Source organism: Channa argus, chromosome 9 (assembly GCF_033026475.1).
Source record: "Channa argus isolate prfri chromosome 9, Channa argus male v1.0, whole genome shotgun sequence".
Lineage (NCBI taxonomy): Eukaryota > Metazoa > Chordata > Actinopteri > Anabantiformes > Channidae > Channa > Channa argus.
The window spans coordinates 14,206,982-14,219,980 of NC_090205.1; the positions used below are offsets into that span (position 1 = coordinate 14,206,982).

At 41.4% G+C, this 12,999-nt stretch overlaps 1 protein-coding gene across 1 annotated transcript; it reads left to right on the forward strand.

Moving 5' to 3' along the window:
- Window positions 1–109: 109 nt before the first annotated feature.
- Window positions 110–11,411, forward strand: LOC137132779 (ras-related protein Rap-2a). Its single transcript, XM_067515744.1, has 2 exons — window positions 110–1,079; window positions 9,834–11,411. Exons 1-2 carry the CDS (start codon window positions 766–768, stop codon window positions 10,069–10,071), a joined length of 552 nt encoding a protein of 183 aa, XP_067371845.1. The 5' UTR covers window positions 110–765; the 3' UTR covers window positions 10,072–11,411.
- The last annotated feature ends 1,588 nt before the right edge of the window (window positions 11,412–12,999 follow it).

Sequence of the window (12,999 nt, forward strand, 5' to 3'; positions counted from 1 at the left end):
GAATTTCACTGGCTGCCTCCGTGCGGCTCCCATTCAGGCACAAGTGATGTTTTCAGAGAAGCGGAGGCAGCCATTGGACCGTTTGCACATCCGTTTAAAGAGGGAGGGTCCGCCTTTTTTTTTTTTTTGCCCCGGTACGGGAGCCGTGTGGGGACCGGCTAGTTACACAGCGGCCGTGGGTCTCCACCCGAGAGTATGGCGGCTGGAATTGCACTAGAGAGCGGGGGAGAAACTGAGACATGCCAGCGATGGTGAAAAAGAAAGAAGGAGATGCGGATTCTTTAGTTGTGTGTGGACATAGTTTTAGTTTATGCAGTTTTTCGGAGGCGGCCTCTGGCTTCAAATACTGCACCCACAGTTCGTTGTAGGGAATCAGCCAGCGTTTTCCCAGTGTCCTCCATGGAGCAAGTTTGTTTTTCTGATGCACAGACAGGCGTGAAGTAAGCAGATGAAAACCCGCATGGTCCACATCATCGGGCGATATTTCCTTCCTTCTTGTGCACGTTTTGGACAATTGCAGCCTTCGGATGCTCGTGTATCTGTCGGTGTCTGGCCTGCACGGGGGAATTTCTACAATGAAATCCATCTTGGCAGACCGACTCTTTGTGCTCTGCCTTAGCTGAGCAGCGGCGAGCAGGACTTTTTTTCTTATTGACAACCGATTAAAATGGGCCACGGGTGGTGATTGTAATTGTTGCGGGAACATTTTGAGTTCATTTCAATGACGCGCGGAGATTGATACCTTACGACTTGATTTATTCCACGATGCGCGAGTATAAAGTGGTGGTCCTGGGCAGCGGTGGGGTCGGGAAATCCGCCCTCACTGTGCAGTTTGTTACCGGGACGTTCATAGAGAAATACGACCCCACCATAGAGGATTTTTACCGCAAGGAAATCGAGGTGGACTCCTCGCCGTCAGTACTGGAGATCCTTGACACCGCTGGTACAGAGCAGTTCGCCTCCATGCGGGACCTTTACATCAAAAACGGTCAAGGATTCATCCTGGTCTACAGTCTTGTCAACCAGCAAAGCTTCCAGGACATAAAGCCGATGAGGGATCAGATCATAAGAGTGAAAAGGTTGGTGAAACATTGAGTAGAGAAACAGTAATGTCCAGGTGGTTTAAGTATGTATGTAGAAGATAATTCTTCACACATGATGGTCTAACAGGCCCTGTAGTTTCAGAATGGGCCTAGGCCTGGTCTGAGAAGTGTGCTTGAATGGAGATGCAGTGCATCTTCAGGGCAGATTACAGAACAACAGCACATGCCTGTTCTATTTTGGTGTACCAAGTCTCACACAGACTCCTACTGTAGGTAGGTGAATGCCCTTGCATTGTAGTTCCAGTGCCTCTAAAGATATTATATTAGTTATCTCTAGAGTAGTCTATTATTCTCAGGGTTAATCCAGACATGTTAAGGTTTCAGTCTAGGCAGTCAACATCTTTTGGGTGACCGTTTCTAACAGGACAACAGTGCCAATCCATCTTCCGGTCATAACGTGCACAATGCCATCTGTGATGTGTCAAGCTGCTGTTTCGCAGCTTTGAACGTCCACTGTGCCGGATGCTGCAACCTCTGTGAAACACCCAGCCAGGGAAACCCAGGATTCAGTGCAAGTGAGGCTCTGCAGAGATTTTCAAGGAAGCACAGCTGAAAAAGGACTGTAGGGGCTGAGGGAAAGCACATGAGCGTGAGGTCCAGGTCCTGCAGACAAGAAGTCATGTTTTTAATTAACAAGCTGGACAAGCTCTTTAGGAAGAGCAGCATAATTGAAAGTGTGAGATGCCTGAGCGCTGTAACACAGATAATCCAGATATGAGGTCACCACAGAGTGAGCTGCTCATTGATATATGGAGGAGGTTAGCTGAGGCTGGGCGGTTGTGCTGTTGTGTTATTAGCAGACATACCACACTGCATATCCACTTGGTGATGTGGCACAAGCTTATAAAAGTCTAAATATACCGTTCTAAAAGAAAATTACTAGTGAGTGTTTGCTAGTCGTCCTGTGTTACAGTGTGCAGGTAGCCTGCACTTCGCTGAGAGTATGTGGGTTCATCACTCATGGTGAATGTCACTGGATGTGTATAGTTAGTGTAAGGAGTCAAATCAGCATATTAGAAGCATATTAGTCAATTACTTTAGAAAATGACTAGCATAAGGAGAGTGTATCCATATTGTATGTTAGTGCTGTGTTTCTATCTTTACTTTGACAGTACGGCCTATTTGTGTTACATTCTGTAAAAATGAAATGTAATCATATTAAAGATGTTTATTTTCTGTTAGTTTGTGTCAGTTTCACTTGTACCTTTTTTATAAACAATCCTATGAATCTGTGGTCCCCAGATGAAAGAATGAGGTCAACATGTTTTCCCCGTAAGAGTTGAGAATGGGAAGAGGTAGCTTCAGTTTACTGTGTGTGTGCACAGCAGATGTAGCCAGCCTGTTGTGTGATTTCACATTTACCACTGTCTCTAGTGCTGAATTAATTTTCTGTTTCAAAAACATCATATTTTACGTGCAACTCCTACACAGTAGTTAATCTCAGACTCCTGTTTTTCATTTGGCCTGAGTTGCTTTAACGTGTCAATTATTAAGCAGTGAGCAACATCCTCTATGCTCTCGTTTCTTTGGGTTTTCAATGGGGGTGTGCATATTTTCTTTGGTTATTCAGAAAAATTCTCTCCATTTGTGTGTTAAACCATTTCTAAGAAAAGCTGAATGAAATGATAAGAGCTGAGTTTTAGAGACCTCAGCATCTTCCCTCTAATATTAACACATTTGACCTTACTTGCTTTGCAGTAAAAAAACACATTTCCTTGAAGATTTATGTGTAGGATATTTGTTTACAGCCTTTTCAAACATGCACACAGATATTCCTGTTATTAAAAGTGTCTGCCGACTGTAGTTACTCTATATACAGTGACGTCTTGCTCCTTAGAGGTTGTAAGTGTACTGTATATACATGCTGGTATACTGATGCAAACAAAAACCGATGGCCAAATCACAATTCATATGTTTTCATATGGGCAGTACAGTGGAGGAATGGTTAGCACTGGGGCCTCTTGTCAGGGGAATCCCTAAATTGAATTGAATCCCCGTCAGTCAGCACTTCAGTGTGTTTACTGGTTTCCTGTCACAGTCCAAGGACACATAGTCAGGTAATTGGTGACTCTGAATTGCCTGTCATCCCTGAGATACGTAGGTGGGTGACTTGTCCCAGATGTCCCCTTCCTTCTCCCCAGTGACTTCTTATGGGGGAACTGAATGAGACCAAAATGAAATTTATATTACACACGGTTGCTGCTTTTTTCTTTAAACTTACAGCTGAGATAAACAAGGCATGTTCTGTGGAACTTCGGGAAGGACATTATGGGAAATGTAAGCAATCACTAAGCACAAAATGAGACATCAAAGACACAGTTGAACACCTTTGTATTCACTCAACACCACAGGCTAATGATAAGCTGCGATCAGATCTACTATAAAAAAGGTGCAGTTTTCATTTAATATTCTCGTTGAACCCGTTGAACTCGGACTACAGCTTCAGCAGTTACAGGTGTCTCATTGTGTTGCACTACTCTATTTTTGAGATGTGATTTTGCTGTGTAAAAGTGGGCCTCAGTGGTCAGACTCCTCCAGTACCTCCCCCTTATTCTCTTGACTGTTCGTCCCTCCTTGCTGCCCAAACACTGGTGCCCTGTCACGACCGCATCGGCATTCGTTCAGGTCAGAGGTGCTGCTGTGTATCGTTCCTAATTTGATCCCCGTCAGCATCTATCAGTTCCTGCTGTTAGAGGCACGGACGGGCTTTAGCACAGAGGCCTCGGTGCACATGACTACACCCTGGTCTGGCAAAGTCCACTGGGGACCTCATGCCTCCCCACTTCAGCTGCAGTTAACTGTACACCAGGGATATGTTGTGATTGGTGGATTAACGGAGCATTTAAACATAAGTACCATGGTTGAAGGGTAGAGAAGAGGAAAGAGGTTAAATAAGGTACAGTAGTACGCTTTGCTGTCTCACTGCTGTCCTGTGGTGTTGATATTTTGTTCTGATATTTCTCATTCGCACTGCTTGTAATTGGTAAATGGTCTGCACTTATATAGCGCTTATCTACCTATTGGTACTCAAAGCGCTTTACACTGCTTCTCATTCCCCCATTCACACTCACACTCATACACCGATGGGGGAGCTGCTATGCAGCTGGCCTACGCTCACCAGGAGTAAATAAGTTGGGGTTCAGTGTCTTGTTCAAAGACACTTCGACATGTGACTCTACTTCCTGCACCACGTTCGTCCTAGTAGTAGTTAGTGTAACACTGAAATGACTAACTTCTAACGCCTACAAACTGTGGAGTTACAATGCCAAAGCTTGTTCGTGTGCCAACTGTCTGAAAGGATAAAGATCAATAACTGCAGGAGTTTGCCAGTTTTCCCAGAAAGATCCTCTTTCATTTGTGTCTTTGTTATGAAAACTGGGCAAAAGATCTGAGTCAAAGTTCAGCAATGATTTCTTAACAGTGGACTTTCAAAATGATGTGTTAAAGGCCCCACACAGGGGCAGATTGTAGTGTAGCCACCCCCTAAAAATTCCATTACAAACTCATTGTCTCTGCATGTGATTAGTGAGAGACTAATAGTCATGCTAACCCACCCCCAACATTTCTAGTCATTATAGTGCATTGGTCTACAGCTGGTAATCAGTCAGATACTCAGTTAGTCCCCCGTGTTGGTGCAAACAGAAGTATTTCACCAGTTGTGATAAAGGTTTAACCAGACATTCTTGTTTCATGGGGGGTAGTTCCTAATGACCTTGGGGATCCCTGTCAGGTAAACATTTGTGCTTTTATAAGGTGAAGTACCACAATGACTAACACAATTGATCTAAAATGGTCTAATTTATGTAGCACTTTCATCTAAAGGGCTTCACAACGTGGCTTCACATTCACACACACAAGCACACATACCAGTGAGGGTGGCTGCCATGCACAGGTAGCAGCTTGGGGTCCAGATGTGACCTGGAGGACCCAAGAGATCATTTGTTTTGAAGTATATTACATACGAACTCTTCTCCATCTTCACGTTTTTGTCTGGTCCCAGTTTTAGGTCAAATTTGTCCAAAACTTTGGTTTTGTCAGTCCCAGCTCTACTGTGTTTAATGGGAGTGAACATGTTTGAATGCTGACCTGCTGATTGCAAACACTGTATCACTTAATCATCAGAATATTAACACTGTCACTGTGAGCAAGTTGACAAATTAGGATTAGCATTAACTCAAAGCATTGGTGCTGCTAGACAGTGTTGATAGAAATATGAAGGACCCCCACGTTAATGTCATTTGACAACTAGAGATCAATGTAATTAGAGAAGTGGTGGTGTGAGAATTAGAAATACTGTGTCTTAACAATATAACAACATATCCATTAAATGCTTTATTGCTTTGAGCTGATGGGAGGGATCTGTATTTGTTTTGGTTTTAGCCAGGCAACATCATATGTCTTGTCATTAGCATTTTTTTGATGTTCTTTAACGTCTCCTACATTGAGTATTAAAAATCCACATAAACCTCCCTGAAGATTTAAAGCATCCAGTTAATTGAATTGCACAAAGAGTCCTGGTGAATTTTCTGTCATTAGGGCAGTGGTGTGATTCTGTTGTTGATATGGAAATAATATCCTCACTGTTAAAGAGAATTTTAAAACAAAATACAACTGTATTGTGTTGCTGTAAAACGTATGAGTTTAATATTCAAACTGTACTCCCCTTATCACTAGTTTATGGAAATGCATGGACATGCAATGCAATGACACTGTGAAATTCACATATCTGTACAATAAGAGGAGGGATTTGTTTAATTTCCGCCCAGGGTGCAAGTATTGTGTTTTATTCATGTGATACATCAGATCAAAGGACGAATGTACAGACTGTCAAGTCCCTGTCTTGTCCATTTTGACATTTCTTGGCCAGTGCCTCTCATCTGTGAATAGCATCAGATTTTTAAGTAACAGGAAGCAGAGTATATGTTTTCATAACCTTTAAATGAGAGTTTCCGTAAAATTACTGATATTGACTGTTTATCAGGTTTTTTTTATTTTTTTTCAGAAAGCAGAAATCTTTATCCATTTCATTTTTGATAAAATCTTTTTTTGTCCTGAATTCTTGCCAAACGTGAGGAGCTTATTGCTACTGTCCGACTCAGCTCAGACACTCAAACGCTCCTCAAAAGGCCCAGCATGCAGCAAGTTTCTCCGTCTTACTGACAGTGTTGGCCTAAGTCAAATCCTCAGAATCTTTGGCCTCCAGATTCCACTGTCCGTCATCAAGGCCTACGCGAGCAAATGCATCATGCATTATAGATAAGGTGTGTCTGGGCGAGCTTGAACGGGCTGCTGAAGGCTAAAGCCTGACATGTTGTTTGTGCTGTTTATGTCACAAGGCAAGCAGAGTCAGTTTTGTCATTTGCCTTCCAAGGCTTGTGTCTAAACCTTGTAAATAGCCCGTATGTGTTCTGTGTTACGGACGTGCCTTTCTTAGGGCACAGTGTGGCCGACCCCCATCATGCTGAGGCCCCCTGGAACCTTGGTATCTGTGGCAGCCATCGTCTCACGCTTCCTGGGCCTGCCGGTTTCCTCCTCTGTTATTATGACTATATATAGACTCTCTCCTTTAGTACCAGATGTCTTTTGCTCTGCTCATGTTATGACGATGCCTAAATGAGCTACATAGCTTGCACACGGGTGACCCCGTCAAATCTGCCATTATGATTAAAAGAAAAACACTTGCAGCACGCAAGTGTTGGATATAACCTCACTGGACTGACTTGGATTCTTTCAAGTCAGTCTTTCTTGTGGTTCAGGACATCCACAATAATTACAGTGGGTTTCTTGTATTCGGTTTTCTGAGATTGGACATTCAGTCAGCTGTGAGAGAAGCAGCAGGGAGATTGCCTGTTTTATATGTCATCAATAGCAGCACTCTAGCTAGGATAGCATTGAGTGGATACAGACAGACAGACAACTATTTATGCTGTAAGATTAAATGATTGTGAAAACAATACTTGGTTGCAGCCTTGTTATATGGCATCATACAGTATTTTAAAACGTGAAAGTTTTACAGCAGGAAAGTGAGGGCTTGTGTAAAAGATAATGTAAAAGATTTTTGGCTTTCCACAGGTCTCCTTGAGAGATTTAAAGCAGGATGTTTGAGGTAAAACAACACCCTGAGAAACAAATGGGAGACACCCAAATGGCACCATCACCCCAACTATATGCTGAGCCCCCTTTGGTGTCTAAGTGGATACAGCTAAAAAGTAAAGGCCTTCCAACCTGCTCACCCACAACTACTGTATGTTTAAGATTTCCTTACCACCAAGTAGATGTGGGCCAAAATAGTTCTCAGGAAAATCACAGTCTTGCTGTTTTTATTTACAGCAGGAATGCAGTCAGAGAGCTGCTCTTTGTACCCTGGATGTTAAAGTTGTAGCTTCTCATTCAAGTTCCGTCTGTGCTCAGAGAGGAACACACTAACTCGTTCCTCTGATCCTATCTTAAATCCTGGTAGTCCTCTCGGCTGGTGCACCGATCCGGGGAATAGAACAGGATAGGCGAGATTAAAGTTCACTCTTGATAATGTATTCATGAATAAATGAAAGTTTAAGCTTATTTAACACTGTATCCTTTGCTCTTTCGTTGCCTGACTGCTTCTACCACAGTGTCCACATCTTACTGGCATTAGCCATTTCCTTGTATACCTGTTTCCATAGCAATCAAGGATGAGGATGATTTTTTTTTTTTTCCCCTATAAATAATTTAGAGGCATGTATATTTCATAGAGTGAGGGCAGCGTCTGAAAACGGTAATGATGCTGATGGGTGTTTAGGTGCATAACTCTGGTTAGAGGTGACAATGTTGCTCAGCGTCATGGACAGAGATCTTTAAATTTGGTTCAAATATGTACAACAGATGGAAAGTGCTCCCTTGCGAGCCTCACATTCAGATAAGGATGAATGAAATGTTATTGTATGATGTGCAACATCTTTTATCTCTTCTGATGTTTCTGCCATGTTTCCCCACATTGGTGAATGCACCAGAGCTGTTCCTTTTTAGTAGTTACAAGGTTTAATAGTGCAGTAGCCCATTTCATTTAACCCTTCATCTCGTTTGCCCACCCACAAAGTAACAAGTAACAACCTCAGGCAACATTGCAGCGAGTCCAGAACTCCAAGGGTTAAGGCCACTTTGTACCTCGAAGAATCAAAGCAATGCTACCCATTTCCTGTCAGGCTTGGTGTTTACATGATTCAGTGATGTTCACCATTTAGCATAACACAGCTAGATGGGACTGCCCTGCTCTTTGTGTCAAAAGATTTATCCCACCAAGACCATGTGGGTAGTGGAAACATTTAAAACTGTGCTGTGTGAAAACACTCTATCCAAACACCAGGCGTATTTTATAGTGTGGAACAACAGGGGAAACTGACCTCTTCAAAAACAATGATGATTAACTGATTATCAATTTTTGTCAAGAATATTATAAGCATAGAACAATTACTCCTTTATCTTTCTCTGTGATCACATGCTGTTAAAACTTGTCCTTTGTGCTTATTACATCTTTAGAAAATAACTTTTTAATGGAGCTGTCTATCTTGATTTTAGGCCAGATGTTGTTTGTCCTCATAAATTAAAAAATACCACTTCCTGCTGCAAACATTTGTCTTATCTGAATTCACCAATTTTCCACAAATTTAACACAAATGAGTTCCTGTGTGTGTGCCAGGATCCCCTGAAGTTATGCAAAATATTTTACACCCAGTAGTATTGCTAAACTCTCTGTTTTCACAAAGATGTATGTAATATTGAATTTGAACATGACTCTAGGGGTGGAAATTTTCTACAAACATCTATTCAAAGCAGTACTTTATGTGATGCTGTCCCTAAAAGCAGAATCAGAAATAAACTGATTCAGTTGTATTGCAACAGAGAAACGTGTATTTACCTGTTTATCTATAAGAAAATGTGTTACATAAACCTTAGAGATGAAGGTGGAGATGATAAAGTGGTCCCTTAAGTTTACTTGTCAAATGTGCTGCTTAAATATGACAACATAAATTATAATGGCAACATCATTAATGATTTTTCCCACTAATCTTGGTCTAATTATTACTATATTTTTTTAAAATCTTCAATAATTTTGATAACACAAATAATAACCCTGGTTAAAAAAAACACTGGATTAAAAATTGATCAAATGGCATCTGATCACCATATGGGTTTTGCATACAGCCACACCGTGCTTACCCCGATATTACAGATCAGCTGTACCTTTACTGAATGTACCTGGGAAAAACAAAGTGAACAAGCTGCAGTAGTCTGTAATTGTGGATCAACAGTGCAGCATGTCCCGAGGTTCAGGAGGGCTTTGTGATCATTGTGCTCTGTAGAACCTGTACAGCTTGTTGAGACAGTTTCTCAACAAGCTGTACATTCATGAGCTCATTCTCAGTTGGAGTCTGGGCTTTGAGTGGGTGACCTGTCGAGGCCCAGAGGCAACAAAGCAGCCACTACTCACGATGCCCTCTCGGCCAAGGGATTCACCTTTGGGTCGATGTTGTACTGTTTGTATACAGTTTCACATTTTCATCAGTCCACAAAACATTCTCTCAGACTCATAGGCTTCCTCTGAGACATAGTTATGCACCCTGACATATGAGAAACTCATGAACCAGCTCCAGGGATTCCTTTAAGCCCTTGAGATTACTCTGTAATGTTTCGCATACATACATACAAAACACAAAGACACAAAACTCCTGACAACTTCATCTCTGTCCTCAGGTATGAGAAGGTTCCTGTGATCCTGGTGGGGAACAAGGTGGACTTGGAAAGTGAGAGGGAGGTATCGTCCAATGAAGGTCAGGCTCTGGCCGAGGAGTGGGGCTGCCCATTCATGGAGACGTCGGCCAAAAGCAAGACCATGGTAGACGAACTGTTCGCAGAGATTGTTCGGCAGATGGACTATGCTGCCCAGCCAGACAAGGACGACCCCTGCTGCTCCTCTTGCAATATACAATAGCCCTGGGGGCCTCCAGGAACGGGCTGAGCAAAAAGTCTACTTAGAGGAAGGTACTCCGACTTGCAGCAGAGAGAATCTCACACACACACAAGCACACACACACACACACATACACCAATTAAACGGAAGAGAAATCCATGGTTGAACGCAATGGATTTTATCTCCATGGAGCATAAAATCTGAAATGACATGATTATTAATAACATGTGAGTAATGCATACATTTTGAATGAGAAATGCCAGAAATGTGCCGCAAGAAAATCGACAGACAGAAAGGAACAAGCCCTTGCCTTATGTTTCTCCCTCTTCTTGTTTGCTTTTATCCTTTTGAATTGTGGGGAAATGATCAGCACAGAATAACAGAGTAACAGATTTCTGGGATTCAGTTGTTACAGACGTTGCAGGTTATTTGATGTACAATTTTTCTTCCCAGCCTAGTTTGTGTTGAGGTTCTTGTACTCATGACAGGCCTGAACCAAAGAGGTGACCTGAATGCACCTCCATTTTCTTTTTCTTTATCAAGTGATAAAAAAGAGAAATGGAGAGAAAATGGTAGATAACTCAGTTTCGTTCTTGAAGCATTGGTGCAGTCATCTCTTTCCTATTTTCTCAATTTGAGAATCAGTAGTAAACATAGCAGAGTCTCTCACATATCATATACTATTTTGTTCTCCTGTCTGGGAAGAATCTGACAGCAGAGTGCAGAATAGTAATACAACTAACTTCTTTATCCTGATGGGACAGAGAGTTAAGCCTTTCAGTGTTGGACTATCGCTACAGACGATCTCTCTAAACCCTTTTCAGGAATGGGTGACATTTGAAGTGAAGATGCCAATATTTGTCATACTTTACATTTTCTTTCTCTCTCTCCTCTGGTATCAATATGAAAGGGGGTGCTAAAGCCTTTCAACATCCTGATTCCATTCTGTATGTGCACAGAGTATTCAAATCCATAATAACAAATAGTAACGATGAAGGTGATGATAATAAGAATAATAAATGGTAAGTGTAAATATTTTGTACTGAAAGTGCCAGCTCCAATGAAGACACTGAATCAACACGTGGAACTGTCAACTGTATGCATGGCTAGTAAACAAAAAGGACTCTTATTGTTTGAGATTAATATAGGCTGTGGAAATGTGCAAAACAAACACACGTCTGGATCTGGACACTGTCTCAGCTGTACATCTGTGTTGCCACGGGAACCAGACTTTCCCCGTGTAACCATTTTCATTGTTGATTTTATATTTTTTTATGTGACCATTTACTCTTTATTCCCTCTCTGAATGGTGACACTGTTACATTTGACACCTAAACAATAAAAGTGCGTTCAACACTTGACTGAGACTATAATGACTATAAAAACTGAAGCTTTAATTCTATTCATAACTATCTTAATATTTTCTTTACATTTCACAGGCACCTACGTTCTAAAAGGTCAAAGAATTTTCCTTTTAAATCAGAGGGTTAAACCAAGTCTCACACTATTGGCTCTCAGCTGCCAAAACTGCCTGTCATCTGTGGGCTCCAAGCCCAGTGTTATGGTCTAGATCTATCTTCATTATCTTAAAGCTGCAAGATTTTTTTTTTCCAACAAAACAATTTGTGCTACAGTATTTGCCCTTTATTAATTCACCTAGTTGACATTTAAGAATTGCTGCCCATACTCAAGATTTGTTAAGAGGTTTAAAATGGTTTTGTGTGCGCTTAACATTTATGCCAGTTAAAGAAATGATTGACCAAGGAGTAGGCAGCACCTCTACATTCACCATGAGAATTAACACAAAACTGTCTACAATTGTAGATGGTATCAATAAATGGCTTTACAAGTAAAATAATTGACTTAAATGGACAAAGGACTTACATTTCTGTAATCAATGTGAAAATTACTGTTTCTAATTTTTCACATCAGGTACGAAGGAGAGAAACTGGTGAACATGAACACAGTGTCTCAGTTTTCAGGTTGAAACTGAATAACAGTAATAATAAAAAACATATATTAGAATGATCACCTTTCTGACAGTTTCAATGTGAAAACTGGATGTTATCCTTTTGGACTTATCTACCTGCAGGAGCTACTTCAGCTTCTGGAGTTTTGGCTTGAATAGTGAGTCACCTCGCTCAGATCTTTGTCTTCTGATTAAACTGTGCTAAACCAACCCCCACAGTTACTCAACATTTGGTACTTTAGATTGGAAAAGATGGAGGTAGGTCCTCCACCGTGACGTCCATACTGTGAAGAATTGCCACCAAAAGAACGCCATGCTGCTCACGGGGGACCTGACATTTAAGTTAACTGCAGCACTGTTGCCTTACCAACACAGTCTTTTCGTAACTTGCACTGTTACTATTGCTCGACTCAGCCAAGGACTGCTTTGTTAGTCTACAGGGTCTAATCTGGTGACTGAATCTACTCGCGTGACCGTACGGGGTTATGTGCAGTTCTATCTTATGGGAGTTCGGTCTTTTCACCTGGTAATCAGTTGTTCAGGAAGGTTATAATAAGAATTTAAGGTGACGGCAACTGATCTTTCTTTTTGTTCTTTCCCTTTTTTGTTGGATGGCACCGGACACTGGTTCTGATTACGCACCTCACAGAGAAGGGGCTTTATTTTTAAAATGGCCCAAATGTGCACAGATCTTACTGTTAAATGCATTAGATGCCCATGTAGCTTAGAAAAAGTTTGCTACAGGAAGAGAGGGTAGCCTTGAAAAGGGATGGGACAATTTGACACAACATGACTTTAATCTGCTTTCTGTCAACCATCCAGTACCATTTTTGTTTAACTTGGAACATAGGTTATGTTAATCTTTGTGTCTGAGAGGGCCAGGAACCAAAAGTTCAATTTAAAGAATTTTCGGGAAGTGATTAAACAAACAGACTATATTCCAGCCATTTGTTCTCCCTGTTTTACCTCAAAACCAGTTT